We start from the raw sequence: 19,668 nt of genomic DNA on the forward strand, positions 1-19,668 counted from the left end.
TATTTGGTGCAGTGCGTAAACATCGCCACTGAGAAGACAAAGGCGGTCGGGCGTGGTGCTGGCCACCCGTGCCCGGCCTTCGTAAGTGCTCGCTAACAGCACTTGTCCCAACAGTCTGCGAAGGCTACACGGGGGATCTTTGTGTGTATGTGTGTATGGAGGAGGCTCGTGAAGTATGCTTACCGGACAGTGCCAGGCTAGGTGCACTTTGAGGCTGCTGGGCAGCTGGAGGCAGTCGCCCTCCGGAAACAGCGGAGGGCAGAGGAGCGACACTCACAACAACGAGCGGAGCGCCGGGCGGATAAAGCGCAGCGAGTTTCCATAGGTGGTGGTGCATCAGCAGTTTGTCTCAGTCAGTCAACTCATGGCACCTGCTGGGTCTGTCCCGTGGCCTCCTCCTGCACCTAGCCTGGCACAGCAGGCAACCCATAGCACCTGCTGGGTCTGTCCCGTGACCTCCTCCTGCACCCAGCCTGGCACAGCAGTCAACTCATGGCACCTGCTGGGTCTGTCCCGTGGCCTCCTCCTGCACCTAGCCTGGCACAGCAGGCAACCCATAGCACCTGCTGGGTCTGTCCCGTGACCTCCTCCTGCACCCAGCCTGGCACAGCAGTCAACTCATGGCACCTGCTGGGTCTGTCCCGTGACCTCCTCCTGCACCTAGCCTGGCACAGCAGTCAATCCAAGTGCACCTAGCTTGGCACGTGGTGACGTAACCGCCAATGGCTACGAGCCCACCCACCACCATCGACAGCAGTGATATCGATTACCTGAGCCGGTCCTGGGCCTTCCGAAGGTAGAGACAGCCTGACACGGGTGCCTGGGGGGGGGGGTGTAAAACGTCGCCACTGAGGGAAGACAAAGGCGGCCGAGCGTGGCGCTGGCCACCCACCCCCTCGTGTTCCGTTATGGCCTTCATAGGTGCTCGCTAACATGACTTGTCCCAACAGTCTGTGAAGGCTATACGGGGATGATTGTCTTTTGTCCGTGTATGTAAATGTGTGTTGTGTATGTGTGTATTATGGATGAGTGTGTCCGTGTGTGTGTATGTAGATGTGTGTGTATGTAGATGTGTGTGTGAGTGTTTGTACGAATATATCCTGTGCGTGTGAGTGTCTGTGTGTGTGAGTGAAAGTGTCTGTGAGTGTGTGAGTGTTTGTGTGAGTGTGTGTGTCACTGTGAGTGTGTGTGTGTGTCAATGTGTGTGTGTGTTTGTGTGAGTGTGTGTGAGTGTCTGTGTGTGAGTGTGTGTGTGTCAGTGTGAGTTTGTGTGTGTCAGTGTGAGTTTGTGTGTGTCAGTGTGAGTGTGTGTGTGTCAGTGTGAGTGTGTGTTTGTGTGAGTGTGTTTGTGTGAGTGTCTGTGTGTGTGAGTGTGTGTGTGTGTCAGTGTGTGTGTCTGTGTGTGTGTCAGTGTGTGTGTGTAAGTGTGTGGGTGTATCAGTGTGTGTGTGTGTGTTTGTGTCGGTGTATGTCTGTGTAAGTTTATGAATATTCATGAACCTCCACTCCACGTCTCACTTCTCTTCGCCAGACTCTCGGAGAGCCGCTCCTAAGGTGATGGTGGTGACGGTGGTGGTGGTGGTGATGGTGGTGATGGTGGTGATGGTAATGGTGGTGGTGATGGTGATGGTCGTGGTGGTGGTCATGGTGGTGGTGGTGATGGTGGTGGTGGTCGTGATGGTGGTGGTGGTGATGATGATCGTGGTGATGGTGGTGGTAATTAATTATGGTGGTGGTGATGGTGGTGGTGGTGATGATAATGGTGGTGGTGATAATGGTGGTGATGATGATGGTGATTAATGATGGTGGTGATGGTGGTGATGGTGGTGGTGATAGTGGTGGTGGTGATGGTGATAATGGTGGTGATGGTGATAATGGTGGTGATGGTGATGATGATGGTGATTAATGATGGTGGCAGTGATAGTGATGATGCTGATAATGGTGCTGATGGTGATGCTGATGATGGTGATGGTGCTGATAGTAGTGTTGGTGATGGTAGTGACGGTGGTGGTGATGGTGGTGATGGTAGTGGGGATGTTTAACACGTCGGCGTTTGCGACCAATATTATTCATTGGTTAAATTATCCAACCCAAAAAAAACTTGTGGGGAGTGGGGATGGTGGTGATGTTTGTAATAATGGTGATGATGACGGTATTAATGGTAGTGGTGATAATGATAATAGCAACGATGATGATGAAAATAAGGGTGGTGGTGGTGATGGTAGTGATGGTAAAACAACCGACTACCTGATAATTGGTTTTTTACCCTTCTATCTGGCAACAAAACTGACACCTTTTTACAAGGAGTCATGTTTGCATAGACCACAATACCTGCAGTCATAATACAAACCAAAGAACATAACTCTGATAATGTACACTGTCCTTGAAGTTGATTGGTCCACACCCGAGACAGCTTTCCTTAGAGCCTAGTCTCACATGGGTTGGACCAGATGACGTGGGAGCGTGGCGGTGAGGTGTATAAAGCTGTAAGCCCCATGCTACTTTGGGCTCGCTTTCCTATGAACCAGAGGCGAGGAGTGGTGGTCGTGGTTAACTATGCCCCCACTGAAAACGAACATCCGTGGTGGGATGCAGGCAAGGCCTATGAGCCAGATGCCTTCTATGACCTATCACAGATGCTAGCTAAAGTGGTCCCTCAGGACAGAGTCATCTTGTTGGGTGACTTCAATGCCCGAGTTGGTCATGATGCTGGCACCTGGTCTGGAGTGATTGGAAGGCATGGGCCAGATCAGCTCAATAACAACGGCAGGAGGCTACTAGATTTTTGTGCAGCCCATGGGCTTGTAATTACCAACACGCTGTTCCGGCATCGGCGCATCCACACAACATTATGGATGCATGCCGGGTCCAAGCAAGAACATCTGCTGGACTGCATCGTGACAGAACAGCGGATGCGAGCCCATGTCCTTGACACCAGGACCTACCGTGCAGCTGATCTGCCCACTGACCATCGACTTGTCATCTGTAAGATGCGCCTGAGATTCTTCCACCCCGTTGGTGGGTGTACACCCAGGACCCCATTCAAAACCTTAGTGGCATGGTCTCAGCTAGCTGTTGAAAGTTGCAAGCAATAATTTGGTCATCGCTTGCGGCTGGGGTTGGCATCGTCCCCCACTCCTGCTGATGTCGAGGGTAAATGGGCGAAGTTTATTCTCCCACTGCGGTGGCGGGTGTCCATCTCGAGACCACACAGTGGACTGGTCCGGGCTCGCTGGTGAACATTGCGAACAAGAATTTAATCATCGCTTGCAGCTGGAGTTGGCATTGTCCACCCTTCCTGTCCTTCTGATGCCGAGGGTAAATGGGTGATGTTCAGGACTTTGTGCTCATGCAGCTGCAATGGCTGCTTTGGGAACACGGTTCAGACCTCCCCAGAGACCCTGGCTGACAGAGGAGGTGTTCAAGCTGGCTGAGAAAAAGTGACAGACCCACTTTCATCGGCTACAGCATCCCACATCGGAGAATGAGGAGGCTTGCCGCAGCCTTCGCTCGAAGGTTCGGAGAGCCGTGAGGCGCTGCAAGGATGGGTAGTGGTCGCGGGTTGCTGAGGAAATGGAGTCTGCCTCAGTGGCCCGCGATCACAAATCGCTCTTTAATTCCATCAAAAAAGTAACCTGCAGCACCACACCGATTACCATCATTAGGGGATGGAACGGTGATCCAATCTCCGACCCCCAGGAACAGGTTTGCAGATTGCTGAGCATTTATGTGAGGTCCTGGGGGATGGGACATCCCTCAGCCAGGAAAACATCATGGCACAAAGTGGGGATAACCCTGCCGAAGCTACGGTGCCTCAAATATTGGAAGAAGTCACTCCCTGTGAGTGGCTGGCTGAGGTGCCATCTGTTGAGGCAGTACTGAAGGTGATCCAGAGTCTGAGACCAGAAAAGACACCGAGCTGAGATGATCTCCCAAGCGAAATGCTGAGGGAGGGTGGCGTGTGTGCACAGACTGCCCTCCATGACATCATAGCAACAGTCTGGACCACTGGACGGGTTCCGCAGGAATGGAAGGATGCCCTGGAGGTCCCCCTCTTTAAGAAGGTGGACCGCACAGACTGTAACAACTACAGGGGCATCTCACTCCTCAGTGTGCCGGGAAAGGATTATTCAACATCGCCTTGCTAGGCACGCTGAGTAGCTTGCGGAGCCCCAATGCGGTTTCAGGAAAGGGCGGTCCTTCACGGATGCCATATTTTCTGTCCATCTGCTACAGCAGAGGTGTAGGGAATTCCAACAAGACCTACATCTCTGCTTTATTGAACTGGTCAAGGCCTATGATACCATCAGAAGGCCTGGGCTCTGGGTTGTTCTTCGTGCTTTCGGAGTCCCTGACCCTCTGCTCACGATCATTAAGGACCTTTATGATCATGATGGTGAGTGGGCCCAGGTAAAACTACGTGGCCGGAAGTCGGAGCCATTCGCTCTACACCTTGGGGTGCGACAGGGATGTCCTCTGGCTCCCACATTATTTAACATCTATTTTGACCACGTAGTTCGTGAGGTCTTCAATAGCTGCACTGGAGGAATTTCCATCTGGTACAGATACAGTGGGAGGCTGATCAATGCCCGGGTGCGGTCAAGGGATGGCTCCCTATTGCTCAACGATGTTATGTATGCCAATGATCTGGTAATCGTTGCTCACTCAGAGGGGATTTGGAGCTTACCACTAAGAGGTGGGGCCTTACCATCAGCCCCACCAAAACTAAGCACCTGCCAGGGTATTTTGTACCATCGGACACTCCACCCCCAATAACTCCCAATTGGTGATGGGGCAGTTGTGGAGAGAGTGGAGAGTTCCCCATATCTGGGCAGTGTGCTTATGACCAGCTCCGGTTTAACAGCAGAGGTCTCACTCTTAATCAGTCGAGCGGCATTATCTTTTCATCGGTTGCGTAATGCTATGTGGAAGCTACCTGGTCTGTCACTCTGCATGAAGCTTTAGGTCTTCTCGGCCACAGTAATTCCCTCCCTTCCCTACGCTTGCGAAATGTGGACCCCCCTTGTGGAACATCTTTGCCGGTGAGAAACATTTAGACTGGCCTGCCTATGGTCTATCCTCGGTTTAACCAGACTGGATTGTGTAAGGAGCTCACAAATCCTTGAAAGATGTGGGCAAAGTCCCATTGGTGAGCTCCTCCAGCAGGAAAGGCTGCGTTGGCTGAGCCATGTAGCCCGCATGCCTAGTCAGCGCATGCCTAAACAGCTTTTGTTCAGCCGGATCGAGGAGGCTAAATGGGCGCCGGCACGGGCTGGAGGAGAGATGGAGTGATGTGGTACAGGAGGATGTGGAGCTGAGTGGACTTTCCAATTACTGGTACCAGCGGTGTCAAGATCGGCCTTTGTGGAGGAGGCTCGTGAAGGACGCTACTGGGCAGTTGGAGGCAGTCACCCTCCAATAACAACGGAGGGTGGAGGAGCGACGCTTACAACAATGAGCGGAGAGCCGGGTGGCTAAAGCACAGCAAGTTGGCACAGTAGGGGGCACAGGTGTTGCATCAGCCACTCATCTCGGTCATCTCAGTCAGTCGACCCGTGGCACCTGCTGGGCCTGCCCCATGACCTCATGCCAGTGGCCGTTCGACACTTCACGTGGCCTCAAGGTACACAAGTGTCGTGGTGACGTCACCGCCACTTTGTGGCGAATGGCGGTTGTTGTTGTTGATGGCAACGATGATGTTGATAGTGATGGGAATGATGATAGTGGTGATAATGATGTTAACAATGATAATGGTGTTGATGCTAACCACCAATACCCGCCCCTTCCTCCTCCACCAATCCCCAACCCCCATCTCCTCCAACCACAGCGATGGGCACCACTCGGTCCACCTCTCCTCCACGCTCTCCACCCTCGCGCGCCCGACCAGCCATGCCCACATCGCTCCTGGCAATGGTGGTGATGTTGGTGGCGGTGGTGGTGGCGTTCGGACCTCAGCCAGCCCTGGGTTACCCCTACGATGAGGACTACGACGCCTATGACGACCGTGACGGTAACCACGGTGGTGGCGGTGGTGGTGGTTCCTACAATCCCTACGACCCCTACGGAGGTGGTGGAGGAGGTCACCAGTCCCACTGGACGAACGTCTACCGACAAAGGTTTTACTTCCAGTGTCCGCCCGGGCAGGTGAGGGGATGAGACTCAGGGTCGAAGGTCTGCGGTACGACAAGTGCCCCTGCACTTACGAACGTCTCACACTTATAAACATCTCCCACTTATGAACATCTCACATTTACGAACGCCACACACTTACAAACATCTCACAATTAGGAACGTTGCACATTTACGAACGTCTCGCACTCACGAACATCACACACTTAGGAATGTTCCGCACTTACAAACTTCCCGCAGTTACGAACATCTCCCACTTACGAACATCTTACGCTCATGAACATCTCGCACTTATGAAAATCTCCCACTTACAAATGTCTCCCACTTACGAACGTCTCCAACTTACTAACACTCCCCACTTACTAACACTCCCCACTTATGAATGTCTCACACTTACTAACACTCCCCACTTACTAACACTCCCCACTTACTAACACTCCTCACTTATGAATGTCTCACTTATGAACGACTCGCACTTTTGAACGTTCGCAGCTACAAACATCTACCAATTACAAACGTCTCCCACTTACGAACATTGTTTAATTATGAATGTCTCTTAATTCTAGATTTAAAGCTTTCGTGACTGCAAGGATTCATATTTTTAGGTTTTTTCGGTAAAGTCACGTAGATAAAAAATGTAAATTAATAAAAGTAAAATAAAAAAAATCACGACGTTTCGGAGGCAACACAAGCTTCCGTCTTCAGGTAGAACTGTCACAGCATGATTGCTGTATTATTAATTGCTGTATTATTAATTTGAATTTTTTACCTACGTGACTTTACCGAAAAAACCTAAGAATATGAATGTCTCGCATTTACTAACACCTCACACGCTACAAAAATCACACACTTAGGAATGTTCCGCACTCACGAACGTCCCGCAGTTACAAACGTTACAAACATCTCCCACTTACGAACATCTCACGCTCATGAACGTCTCACACTTACGAAGGTTTTGCACTTAAAAGACATCCCCTACTTATGAACATCCCCCACTTAAGAACATCTCAGACTTACGAACATCTCGCGCTTGTGAACGTCACACACTTACGAACATTGTGCAATTATGAATGTCTCACACTTAGTAACGTCTCGCGTTTACGAACGTCTCGTACTTACGAGTGCCTCGCACTTACGAACATCACACACTTAGGAATGTCTCTGAATTAAGAACATCTCCCACTTACGAACATCTAGAACTTACGAACATCTCACAATTACGAACGTCCTGGACTTGCAAAATTCTCCCACTCACGAACATCTCGCACTTACGAACATCACGCACTTACATATGTCCCACAGTTACGAACATCTCCCACGTATGATCGTCTCCCACTCACGGACATCTCCCACTTATGAACGTCTCCCACTCACGAACGTCTAGCACTTACGAAGGTCTAGCAAGTACGAAGGATTCACACGTAGAAACATCCCCCACTCACGAACATTTCAGCTCTTACGAACATCTCGCACTTACAAATGTCTCACACTTACGAACATCCCCCACTTATGAACATCTCGCATTTACGAACATTATGCAATCACAAATGTTTCCAACTTAAGAACATCTCCCACTCACGAACATCTCTCACTGACGAACATGTCTCACTTATGAATATCTCCCACTTACGAACGTTCTGCACTTACAACCTTCTCCCACTTACGAACATCTCACACTTACAAACATCTCACAATTAGAAACGTCACACATTTATGAACGTCTCCCACTTACTAACACTCCCCACTTATGAATGTCTCACACTTACTAACACTCCCCACTTACTAACACTCCCCACTTACTAACACTCCCCACTTACTAACACTCCCCACTTACTAACACTCCCCACTTATGAATGTCTCACACTTACTAACACTCCCCACTTACTAACACTCCCCACTTACTAACACTCCCCACTTACTAACACTCCTCACTTATGAATGTCTCACTTACGAACGACTCGCACTTTTGAACGTTCGCAGCTACAAACTTCTCCCAATTATGAACGTCTCTCACTTACGAACATTGTGCAATTATGAATGTCTCGCATTTACGAAAATCTACCACACACGAACGCCTCACACTTAGGAATGTTCCGCACTCACAAATTTCCCGCACTTACGAATGTCCCGCAGTTACAAACATCTCCCACTTACGAACATCTCACGCTCATGAACGTCTCGCACTTGTGAAGGTCTCGTACTTACAAAGTATTCGCACTTAAAAAACATCCCCCACTCATGAACGTCTCCGACTTACGAACATCTCGCACTTTAGATCTTCCCGCACTTAAGAACATCACACAGTTACGAATGTCCCACACTTACTGATGTCCCGCACTTACGAATGTCCCTCAGTTACGAACATCTCCGACGCATGAACATCTCGCACTTACGAACATGTCGCACTCATGAATATCTTGAACTTACGAACATCATGCTCTTATGAATGTCCCGCAATTATGAATGTCCTGCACGTATGAACGTCTCACACTTACGAACGCCATGCACTTACGAACGTCTCGCACATATGAACATCTCACACTTACAAACTTCCCCACTCACGAACATCTCCCACTGCGAACGTCTCCCACTTACGAACATGTCTCACTTATGAACATCTCCCACTTACGAACGCCCTGCGCTTATAAACTTCTCCTACTTATGAACATCTCGCAGTTACGAACATCTCACAATTAGGAACATCTCCCACTTACGAACGTCCCGCACTTACAAATGTCTCCGACTTAAGAACGTTTCCCACTCACGAACATCTCCCACTTACAAACATCTCCCACTTACAAACAGCTCACACTCATGAACGACTTGAACTTACAAACGTCATGCACTTATGAATGTCCTGCACTTACGAATTTCCTGCACTTATGAACGCCTCCCACTCACTAACATCTCGCACTTACGAATGTCCCGCACTTATGAACATTTAACAAACATCTCGCACTCACGAACATTTTTCACTGACGAACATCTCACACTTACAAATATCTCGCACTTACACACATCTCCCATCCTGGACCAACTGACTCCCTGGCCCCACTGACCCCTGGCCCCACTGACCTCTGGACCCCCCCCCCCCCTGGCCCCTGGACCCCCCCCCCCCCCTGGACCCCGCAGGTGCTGAGCGAGCTGCGTAGCGAGCACAGCGCACACCGGGACCACGTGGACCGCCTCTGGGGCTTCCAGTGCCGGGTGGAGAGCCCAGCCATGGTCATGGGGGAGTGCTTCTGGGAGGAGTACAACAGGGCAGGGCTACCCTGGTGAGGGGAGGGCAGGGCTGGTGAAGGGGGAGGCAGGGGTGGTAAAGAGGGGGAAGGCTGGTGAAGGGGGGGCAGGGATGGTAAAGGGGGGAGGGGGGCCAGGACCGGTTTCTACCTTCCGGGTCTCATCAGCAGTACAGCCAGGCTCTGCTTGAACCCATCCAGTATGTATTTATGTTGAACTCCTTTTGCAGCCTACCGTAGCCAAACGTGCTACTGTCAGGCACGGGGCTAATCTTTGTGAACTGCCTAGTCTGGGGGTGAGGACCGGTTTTGACATTCAGCCTCTCATCAGGAGTACCACTTCAGCAAACTTTGGACAGGCTTCAACATTCGGGGTAGGATCGGCAGCAGAGGCAGAGACTTGGCTCGATCCTACCCCGAGGAGCTGCCGAGCTGCCGTCGAGGACCGGTTTCTACCGTCGGGGTCTCATCGGCGAACCCGGCGCGCCCCGCGTGTGTGGCGAGTCGCAGGTACCAGCTGTGCTCGGACGGAGCCGTGGTGGCCGGAGTGCAGAGCAACTACTTTGAGGCGGTGTTGGACCGTGAGTGGCAGTTCTACTGCTGCAGATTCCTCAAGCAATGTCCCTACGGCAGCTGGTGCGTGTACACACTCACCACACCGTGTACACACTCACTCACCCACACCGTGTACTCACTCACACCGCGTACTCACCCACACCGTGTACACACACACACCGTGTACATACACACACCGTGTACACACACACACACCGTGTACACACACACACCGTGTACACACACACACCGTGTACTCACTCACACCGTGTACTCACTCACACCGTGTACTCACACACCGTGTACTCACTCACACCGTGTACACACTCACTCACACCGTGTACACACTCACACCGTGTACTCACTCACACCGTGTACTCACACACACCGTGTACTCACACCGTGTACACACTCACTCACACCGTGTACTCACTCACACCGTGTACTCACCACACCGCGTACTCACTCACACCGTGTACTCACTCACACCGTGTACTCACACACACCGTGTACACACTCACTCACACCGCGTACTCACTCACACCGTGTACTCACCACACCGTGTACTCACTCACACCGTGTACACACTCACTCACACCGTGTACTCACTCACACCGTGTACTCACTCACACCGTGTACTCACACACACCGTGTACTCACCACACCGCGTACTCACTCACACCGTGTACTCACCACACCGTGTACTCACACCGTGTACTCACCACACCGTGTACACACACACCGTGTACTCACTCACACCGTGTACTCACTCACACCGTGTACTCACTCACACCGTGTACTCACACCATGTGTAAGGACAGTACGGAGTGATGTCGGGGCAGTACGGCTCCCCGTGGCCATGGTTACTAATTAACGTAACAGGAACAGACGGGGTCACGTGAGGGTAACGTCGGACCTAAGTGTTCGCTAACGATGATTGATGCGACAAGCTTTGACAGGGTCGCGTGAGGACAAGCACGTGGCCTAACGGTCTTGAATTGTAACAAGGGCAGAGACAGACAGGGCCAGGTGCGGTGAGAGAGGGTTGTGGAATCGTGGCGTGGCCGGGTCGTGAGGGGGATAAGAGCCGGGGCGAACCGGGGCTCTGGGCTGCCGTGGCCGTCGTCTCCATCGTCCTGGAGTAGGCACCCGGTAGTCTTGGAAGGCTGAGAGTTACGTTGTCTCAGAATAGAGTGATCTAAGTTACCCGAGTGTCGTGTGTCATTACTGAGGCGCACACGCGATTTCGCGGAGGCAACGCGTTTAATAAACAACTCACTGATCACTGTATTCTATTTCTAAGTGTGGCTATGCCGTCCTAGACTGTTCACGACGTGCGTGTGACTTAGCTAGCGAACGGGTCTGGCCCACACCAAGCTGCCTGGTCCACGGTGCCCAGCGTCACGAAGAGCAAAGTCTTCTTCAGTTGATCCCCAAAACGAGCCCAGAATCCCCCTCGGTGCTCCCCCTTTAGGGGCCGTCCATAAATGACGTCACGCACCTGGGGGGAGAGGGGAGGTCAGACATTTGTGACGATGTGTGACGACGGGGGAGGGGGTTTGAGAAATGTGACGTCATGTCAAAATGCGCAACTTTAAATAAATATAAACAACACGTTCTACTTAATTAAATAGAATTGACTTAAAGCTTTCGTGACTGCAGGAATTCACATTCTTGGGTATTTCGGGAAAGTCACGTAGCTGGCTTCAAAGAAAATAGTAAAAAAATAACAAAAAACTACGACGCTTCGATGGCAAGCGGTCGTCTTTTCCTGAAGACGACCGCTTGCTTTGCCATCGAAACGTCACTTCCTGTTGTGATTATTTTATTTGAACCAGCAGGTAGCTGCTGTGTGTGTAGCTGTGTGTGTAGCTGTAGTGGTGTGTAGCTGTGTCTGGCTGTGTGTAGCTACCTGGTCTGTCGCTCCGCACGAAGCTTCAGGTCTTCTCGGCCACGGTCATTCCCTCCCTTCTCTACGCTTGCGAAACGTGGACCCCCCTAGTGGAGCATCTTCGCCGGTTGGAAACATTTAGGCTGGCCTGCCTACGATCCATCCTGGGTTTAACCAGGCTGGATTGTGTGAGGAGCTCACAAGTCCTTGAAAGATCTGGGCAAAGTCCCATCAGTGAGCTCCTCCGGCAGGCAAGGCTGCGTTGGCTGGGTCATGTAGCCCGCATGCCCAGCCACCGCATGCCTAAACAGCTTTTGTTCGGCCGGATCGAGGGGGCTAAACGGGCGCGGCACGGGCTAGAGAAGAGATGGAGTGATGTGGTACAGGAGGACGTGGAGCTGAGTGGACTTGCCGATGACTGGTACCAGCGGTGTCAAGATCGGCCTCAGTGGAGGAGGCTCGTTAAGGACGCTACTGGGCAGTTGGAGGCAGTCGCCCTCCAACAACAACGGAGGGCGGAGGAGCGACGCTCACAACAACGAGCGGAGCGCCGGGTGGCTAAAGCACAGCAAGTTGGTACAGTAGGGGGCACAGGTGGTGCATCAGCCAGTCATCTCGGTCATCTCGGTCAGTCGACCCGTGGCACCTGGGTCTGCCCCGTGACCTCCTGCCAGCGGGCGTTCGACACTTCACGTGGCCTCAAGGTGCACATGGTCTAGCACAAGCGTCGTGGTGACGTCACCGCCACTTAGTGGCGAATGGCGGTTGTTTTGTTTGTGTAGCTGTGTGTGTAGCTGTGTGAGTAGCTGTGTGTAACTGTAGCTGTGTGTAGCTGTAGCTGTGTGTGTAGCTGTAGCTGTGTGTGTAGCTGTGTGTAGCTGTAGCTGTGTGTGTAGCTGTGTGTAGCTGTAGCTGTGTGTGTAGCTGTAGCTGTGTGTGTAGCTGTGTGTAGCTGTAGCTGTGTGTGTAGCTGTAGCTGTGTGTGTAGCTGTGTGTGTGTAGTTGTGTGTAGCTGTGTGTAGCTGTAGCTGTGTGTGTAGCTGTAGCTGTGTGTGTAGCTGTGTGTGTAGCTGTGTGTGTAGCTGTAGCTGTGTGTGTAGCTGTGTCTGTGTAGTTGTGTGTAGCTGTGTGTGTAGCTGTGTGTGTAGCTGTGTGTAGCTGTAGCTGTGTGTAGCTGTAGCTGTGTGTGTAGCTGTGTGTGTAGCTGTGTGTAGTTGTGTGTAGCTGTGTGTAGCTGTAGCTGTGTGTGTAGCTGTGTGTAGCTGTGTGTAGCTGTGTGTGTAGCTGTGTGTGTAGCTGTAGCTGTGTGTAGATGTAGCTGTGTGTGTAGCTGTGTGTGTAGCTGTGTGTAGCTGTGTGTAGCTGTAGCTGTGTGTGTAGCTGTGTGTGTAGCTGTGTGTGTAGCTGTGTGTAGTTGTGTGTAGCTGTGTGTAGCTGTAGCTGTGTGTGTAGCTGTGTGTGTAGCTGTGTGTGTAGTTGTGTGTAGCTGTGTGTAGCTGTAGCTGTGTGTAGCTGCAGGCTACCTGGATGTGCTGCTGTGTACTGTCCAGGGCGGTGAGGGGGTGGAGGTGGGGGGGACTCCCCCACGTCCCCCTCCCTTCGTGTCGGTGACCTCTAGTCTCAAGGTGACTCGGGAGCCCGTGTAGCCCCCCCCCCCACCGTGTAGCCCCTCCCCCCTTCCCACCGTGTAGCCCCTCCCCCCTCCCCACCGTGTAGCCCCCCCCCCACCGTGTAGCCCCTCCCCCCTCTTCACCGTGTAGCCCCTCCCCCCCACCGTGTAGCCCCCCCCTCCCCACCGTGTAGCCCCTCCCCCCTCCCCACCGTGTAGCCTCCCCCCCCCACCGTGTAGCCCCTCCCCCCCACCGTGTAGCCCCTCCCCCCTCCCCACCGTGTAGCCCCTCCCCCCTCCCCACCGTGTAGCCCCCCCCCCCACCTCTGTGGCCCAGCCACCCCCCACACCCCCACGGGTCTCCTCAGGCTGACTCAGGACCATGCGCGTCACCCACCACAACCCCACGTGTCTCCTTGCATCCCCCCCCCCCGTGCCCCCCCCCCCCGTGCCCACCCCCCCCAGGATGACTCAGGATGTCCCCGACTACCCGGGCCAGGAGTTGAGGTTTTCCCTCCTACCGGAGTTTTACATCCGCGGTGCGGCCACCACCTTCAGCCCCGTCGAGAGGTCAGAGTGCACGCAAGCGTGTGAGAGTGTGCACACGTGTGTGTACACGTGTGTGTGTACACGTGTGTGTACACGTGTATGTGTGTACACGTGTATGTGTGTACACGTGTATGTGTGTACACGTGTGAGAGTGTGTACACGTGTGTGTGTGTGTATGTGAGTGTACACATCCGGCAAAAACAACCCCCTACCTCCTCGCGGTGTCGGACGGGAAACTTCGTGTGGCCACGTGGAATGTTCGAACGCTCACTGCGGAGGAGAGGCTGCCACTCCTTTGTCGGGAACTGGACCGGTACCGCCTGGATCTCTGTGGCATTCAGGAGGTCCGGTGGACCGGTTCTGGCTCCTGCCACCATGAGGGGTGGACAGTCCTCGACTCGGGGCAGGAGACTGCCAAACAACAGGGTGTGGCTCTTCTTCTGAACAAAAGAATGAAGGGGGCGTGGGAGCGTGGCGGTGAGGTGTGGGAAGCTGTAAGCCCCAGGCTACTTTGGGCTCGCCTTCCCATCAACCGGACGCGAGGAGTGGTGGTCGTGGTTACTTAGGACCACACTGAAGACGAACATCCGTGGAGGGATGCAGGCAAAGCCGATTAGTCAGATGCCTTCTATGACCTCCTGTCACAGGTGCTGGCTAAATTGGCCCCTCGGGATAGAGTCATCTTGTTGGGTGACTTCAATGCCCGACTTGGCCATGATGCTGGCACCTGGTCTGGAGTGATTGGAGGGCATGGGCCAGATCAGCTCAATAACAACGGTAGGAGGCTGCTAGATTTTTGTGCAGCCCATGGGCTTGTAATTACCAACACGCTGTTCCGGCATCGGCGCATCCACACAACATCATGGATGCATGCCGGGTCCAAGCAAGAACATCTGCTGGACTACATAGTGACGGACCAGCAGATGCGAGCCCATGTCCTTGACACCAGGACCTACCGTGGAGCTGATCTGCCTTATAACCATCGACTTGTCATCTGTAAGATGCGCCTGCCATTCTTCCACTCCAGTGGTGGGTGTACACCCAGGACCCCATTCCAACCTAAAGTGGCCTGGTCTCAGTTAGCTGATGAAAGTTGCAAGCAAGAATTTCATCATCGCTTGCGGCTGGGGTTGGCATCGTCCCCCACTCCTCCTGATGTCGAGGGTAAATGGGCGAGGTTTAGGACTGTGACTCATGCAGCTGCAACGGCTGCTTTGGGTACGGGGTCCAGACCTCCCCAGAGACCCTGGCTGACAGGGGAGGTGTTCACGATAGTTGAGAAAAAGCAACAGGCCCACTCTCATCGGCTATAGCATCCCACGTCAGAGAATGAGGAGGCTTACCGCAGCCTTCGCTCGGAGGTTCGGAGAGCCGTGAGGCGCTGCAAGGATGGGTGGTGGTCGCGGGTTGCTGAGGAGATGGAGTCTGCCTCAGTGGCCCGCGATCACAAATCCCTATTTAACTCCATCAAAAAAGTGACCTGCAGCGCCACACCTATTACCATCATTAGGGGGAAAAACGGTGATCCAATCTCCGACCCCCAGGAACAGGTTTGCAGATTTGCAGAGCATTTCTGTGAGGTCCTGGGGGAGGGGAAATCCCTCAGCCAGGAAAACATCGTGGCACAAAGTGAGGATATCCTGCTGAGGCTGCGGTGCCTCAAATATTGGAAGAAGTCACCCCCTGTGAGTGGCTGGCTGAGGTGCCATCTGTTGAGGAAGTACTGAAGGTGATCCGGAGTCTGATACGAGGAAAGGCACCGGGCAGAGATGATCTCCCAAGCGAAATGTTGAGGGAGGGTGGCGTTTGTGCACAGACTGCCCTACATGACATCATAACAACAGTCTGGACCACTGGACGGGTTCCGCAGGATTGGAAGGATGCCCTGGTGGTTCCCCTCTTTAAGAAGGGGAACCGCACAGACTGTAACAACTACAGGGGCCTCTCACTCCTCAGTGGGCCGGGAGAGGTCCTGGCAAGTATTATTCAACATCGCCTTGCTAGGCACGCTGAGGAGAGGCTTGCGGAGCCCCAATGCGGTTTCAGGAAAGGGCGGTCCTGCACAGATGCCATATTTTCTGTCCGTCTGCTACAGCAGAGGTGTAGGGAATTCCAAAAAGACCTACATCTCTGCTTTATTGACCTGGTCAAGGCCTATGATACCATCAGTAGGACTGGGCTCTGGGTTGTTCTTCGTGCTTTCGGAGTCCCTGACCCTCTGCTCACGATCATTAAGGACCTTCATGATGGTGAGCGGGCCCGGGTAAAACTACGTGGCCGGGAGTCGGAGCCTTTCCCTGTACACCTTGGGGTGCGACAGGGATGTCCTTTGGCTCCCACATTATTTAACATCTATTTCGACTGCGTAGTTCGTGAAGCCTTCAATAGCTGTACCGGGGGAATTTCCATTTGGTACAGATATAATGGGAGGCTGATCGACGCCCGGGTGCGATCAAGGGATGGCTCCCTATTGGTCAACCACGTTATGTATGCCGATGATTTGGTAATAGCTGCTCATTCAGAAGAGGAGTTGGAGACGCTGCTGCTGAGACTGGAGCGTGCCACTAAGAGGTGGGGCCTTACCATCAGCCCCACCAAAACTAAGCACCTGCCGGGGTATTTTGTAACATCGGACACTCCACCCCCACAACTCCCAATTGGTGATGGGGCAGTTGTGGAGAGAGTGGAGAGTTTCCCATACCTGGGCAGTGTGCTTATGACCGGCTCCAGTTTATCAGCAGAGGTCTCACTCCGAATCAGTCGAGCGGCAATATCTTTTCATCGGTTGCGTAACGCTGTGTGGAAGCTACCTGGTCTGTCGCTCCGCACGAAGCTTCAGGTTTTCTCGGCCACGGTCATTCCCTCCTTTCTCTACGCTTGCGAAACGTGGACCCCCCTAGTGGAGCATCTTCGCCGGTTGGAAACATTTAGGCTGGCCTTCCTACGATCCATCCTGGGTTTAACCAGGCTGGATTGTGTGAGGAGCTCACAAGTCCTTGAAAGATCTGGGCAAAGTCCCATCAGTGAGCTCCTCCGGCAGGCAAGGCTGCGTTGGCTGGGTCATGTAGCCCGCATGCCCAGCCACCGCATGCCTAAACAGCTTTTGTTCGGCCGGATCGAGGGGGCTAAACGGGCGCGGCACGGGCTAGAGAAGAGATGGAGTGATGTGGTACAGGAGGACGTGGAGCTGAGTGGACTTGCCGATGACTGGTACCAGCGGTGTCAAGATCGGCCTCAGTGGAGGAGGCTCGTGAAGGACGCTGCTGGGCAGTTGGAGGCAGTCGCCCTCCAACAACAACGGAGGGCGGAGGAACGACGCTCACAACAACGAGCGGAGCGCCGGGTGGCTAAAGCACAGCAAGTTGGTACAGTAGGGGGCACAGGTGGTGCATCAGCCAGTCATCTCGGTCATCTCGGTCAGTCGACCCGTGGCACCTGGGTCTGCCCCGTGACCTCCTGCCAGCGGGCGTTCGACACTTCACGTGGCCTCAAGGTGCACATGGCCTGGCACAAGCGTCGTGGTGACGTCACCGCCACTTAGTGGCGAATGGCGGTTGTTGTTGTTGTTGTGTGTGTATGTGTGTGTATGTGTGTATGTGTGTGTGTATGTGTATGCCGATGATTTGGTAATAGCTGCTCATTCAGAAGAGGAGTTGGAGACGCTGCTGCTGAGACTGGAGCGTGCCACTAAGAGGTGGGGCCTTACCATCAGCCCCACCAAAACTAAGCATCTGCCTGGGTATTTTGTACCATCGGACACTCCACCCCCACAACTCACAATCGGTGATGGGGCAGTTGTGGAGAGAGTGGAGAGTTTCCCATACCTGGGCAGTGTGCTTATGACCGGCTCCAGTTTATCAGCAGAGGTCTCACTCCGAATCAGTCGAGCGGCAATATCTTTTCATCGGTTGCGTAACGCTGTGTGGTAGCTACCTGGTCTGTCGCTCCGCACGAAGCTTCAGGTCTTCTCAGCCACGGTCATTCCCTCCCTTCTCTACGCTTGCGAAACGTGGACCCCCCTAATGGAGCATCTTCGCCGGTTGGAAACATTTAGGCTGGCCTGCCTACGATCCATCATGGGTTTGACCAGGCTGGATTGTGTGAGGAGCTCACAAATCCTTGAAAGATCTGGGCAAAGTTCCATCGGTGAGCTCCTCCGGCAGGCAAGGCTGCGTTGGCTGGGTCATGTAGCCCGCATGCCCAGCCACCGCATGCCTAAACAGCTTTTGTTCGGCCGGATTGAGGGGGCTAAACGGGCGCGGCACGGGCTAGAGAAGAGATAGGTGATGTGGTACAGGAGGACGTGGAGCTGAGTGGACTTGCCGATGACTGGTACCAGCGGTGTCAAGATCGGCCTCAGTGGAGGAGGCTCGTGAAGGACGCTACTGGGCAGTTGGAGGCAGTCGCCCTCCAACAACAACGGGGGGCGGAGGAGCGACGCTCACAACAACGAGCGGAGCGCCGGGTGGCTAAAGCACAGCAAGTTGGCACAGTAGGAGGCACAGGTGGTGCATCAGCCAGTCATCTCAGTCAGTCGACCCGTGGCACCTGGGTCTGCCTCGTGACCTCCTGCCAGCGGGCGTTCGACACTTCACGTGGCCTCAAGGTGCACTTGGCCTGGCACAAGCGTCGTGGTGACGTCACCGCCACTTAGTGGCGAATGGCGGTTGTTGTTGTTGTGTATGTGTGTATGTGTGTGTGTATGTGTGTGTATGTATGTGTGTATGTGTGTATGTAGGTGTGTGTATGTATGTGTGTATGTGTGTGTATGTGTGTGTGTGTATGTGTATATGTGTGTGTGTGTATGTGTGTGTATGTGTGTGTGTATGTGTGTGTATGTGTGTATGTATGTGTGTGTATGTGTGTGTGTATGTGTGTGTATGTGTATGTGTGTGTATGTGTGTATGTATGTGTGTGTATGTGTGTGTGTGTATATGTGTGTGTATGTGTGTGTGTATGTGTGTGTATGTGTGTGTATGTGTGTATGTATGTGTGTGTATGTGTGTGTATGTGTGTATGTGTGTGTATGTGTGTGTATGTGTATATGTGTGTGTATGTGTGTGTGTGTATGTGTGTGTGTGTGTATGTGCGTACACGTGAGTGTGTACACACGCGTGTGTGTACCCGTGTATGAAGGGTACTCCTGTGAAGGGGAGGACCCCCTTAGTGTGAAGGGGAGGACCCCTAAGTGTGAAGGGGAGGACCCCCTAAGTGTGGAGGGGACCCCCTAAGTGTGAAGGGGACCCCTAAGTGTGGAGGGGAGGATCCCCTAAGTGTGGAGGGGAGGACCCCCTAAGTGTGGAGGGGATAACGGTGGTCGCCGTCTCTACCGCAGGGACCGGCAGTGGAAGTTCGTGGTTGCTCGTCTCGGCGACTGCCCCGAGTACTGAAGACGGCCGCACTGACACGAACAAAGCTCCCCCGTGTAGCCTCTCTCACGGGCCGTAAGGGGGCAAGTGCTGTGAGTAGCGAGCAGCAGCAGCAGCAGCCTATGAAGGCCGGGACAATAGAAGGGGTGGTGGATAGGCCAGCACCACGCACGCCCGCCCGGCCGCCTTTGTCTTCCCCATTGCTTGATGTTTCACACGCACCGCCCTCACCACGTACTCATTTGAAAGGCTGAGTCGACTTATCACTGGTGGTGGTGGAGGTGGTGGTGGAGGTGGAGGTGGTGGTGGTGGAGGTGGTGGTGGAGG

The 19,668-nt window shown here is 53.4% G+C and overlaps 2 protein-coding genes across 2 annotated transcripts in view; one reads left to right on the forward strand and one right to left on the reverse strand.

The window, feature by feature from the left end:
• LOC144737226 (uncharacterized) overlaps window positions 1-19,668 on the reverse strand; it is a 140,356-nt gene that overhangs the window by 48,536 nt on the left and 72,152 nt on the right. The window lies entirely within an intron of this gene.
• On the forward strand, window positions 1,074-19,621 carry LOC144737229 (dermatopontin-like). The gene is made up of 6 exons (XM_078619951.1): window positions 1,074-1,554; window positions 5,828-6,144; window positions 9,262-9,404; window positions 9,879-10,004; window positions 13,889-13,993; window positions 19,308-19,621. Exons 2-6 carry the CDS (start codon window positions 5,830-5,832, stop codon window positions 19,360-19,362), a joined length of 744 nt encoding a protein of 247 aa, XP_078476077.1. The 5' UTR covers window positions 1,074-1,554; window positions 5,828-5,829; the 3' UTR covers window positions 19,363-19,621.

This window comes from Lampetra planeri, chromosome 66 (genome assembly GCF_965212315.1).
Source record: "Lampetra planeri chromosome 66, kcLamPlan1.2.h2, whole genome shotgun sequence".
NCBI classification, from domain to species: domain Eukaryota; kingdom Metazoa; phylum Chordata; class Hyperoartia; order Petromyzontiformes; family Petromyzontidae; genus Lampetra; species Lampetra planeri.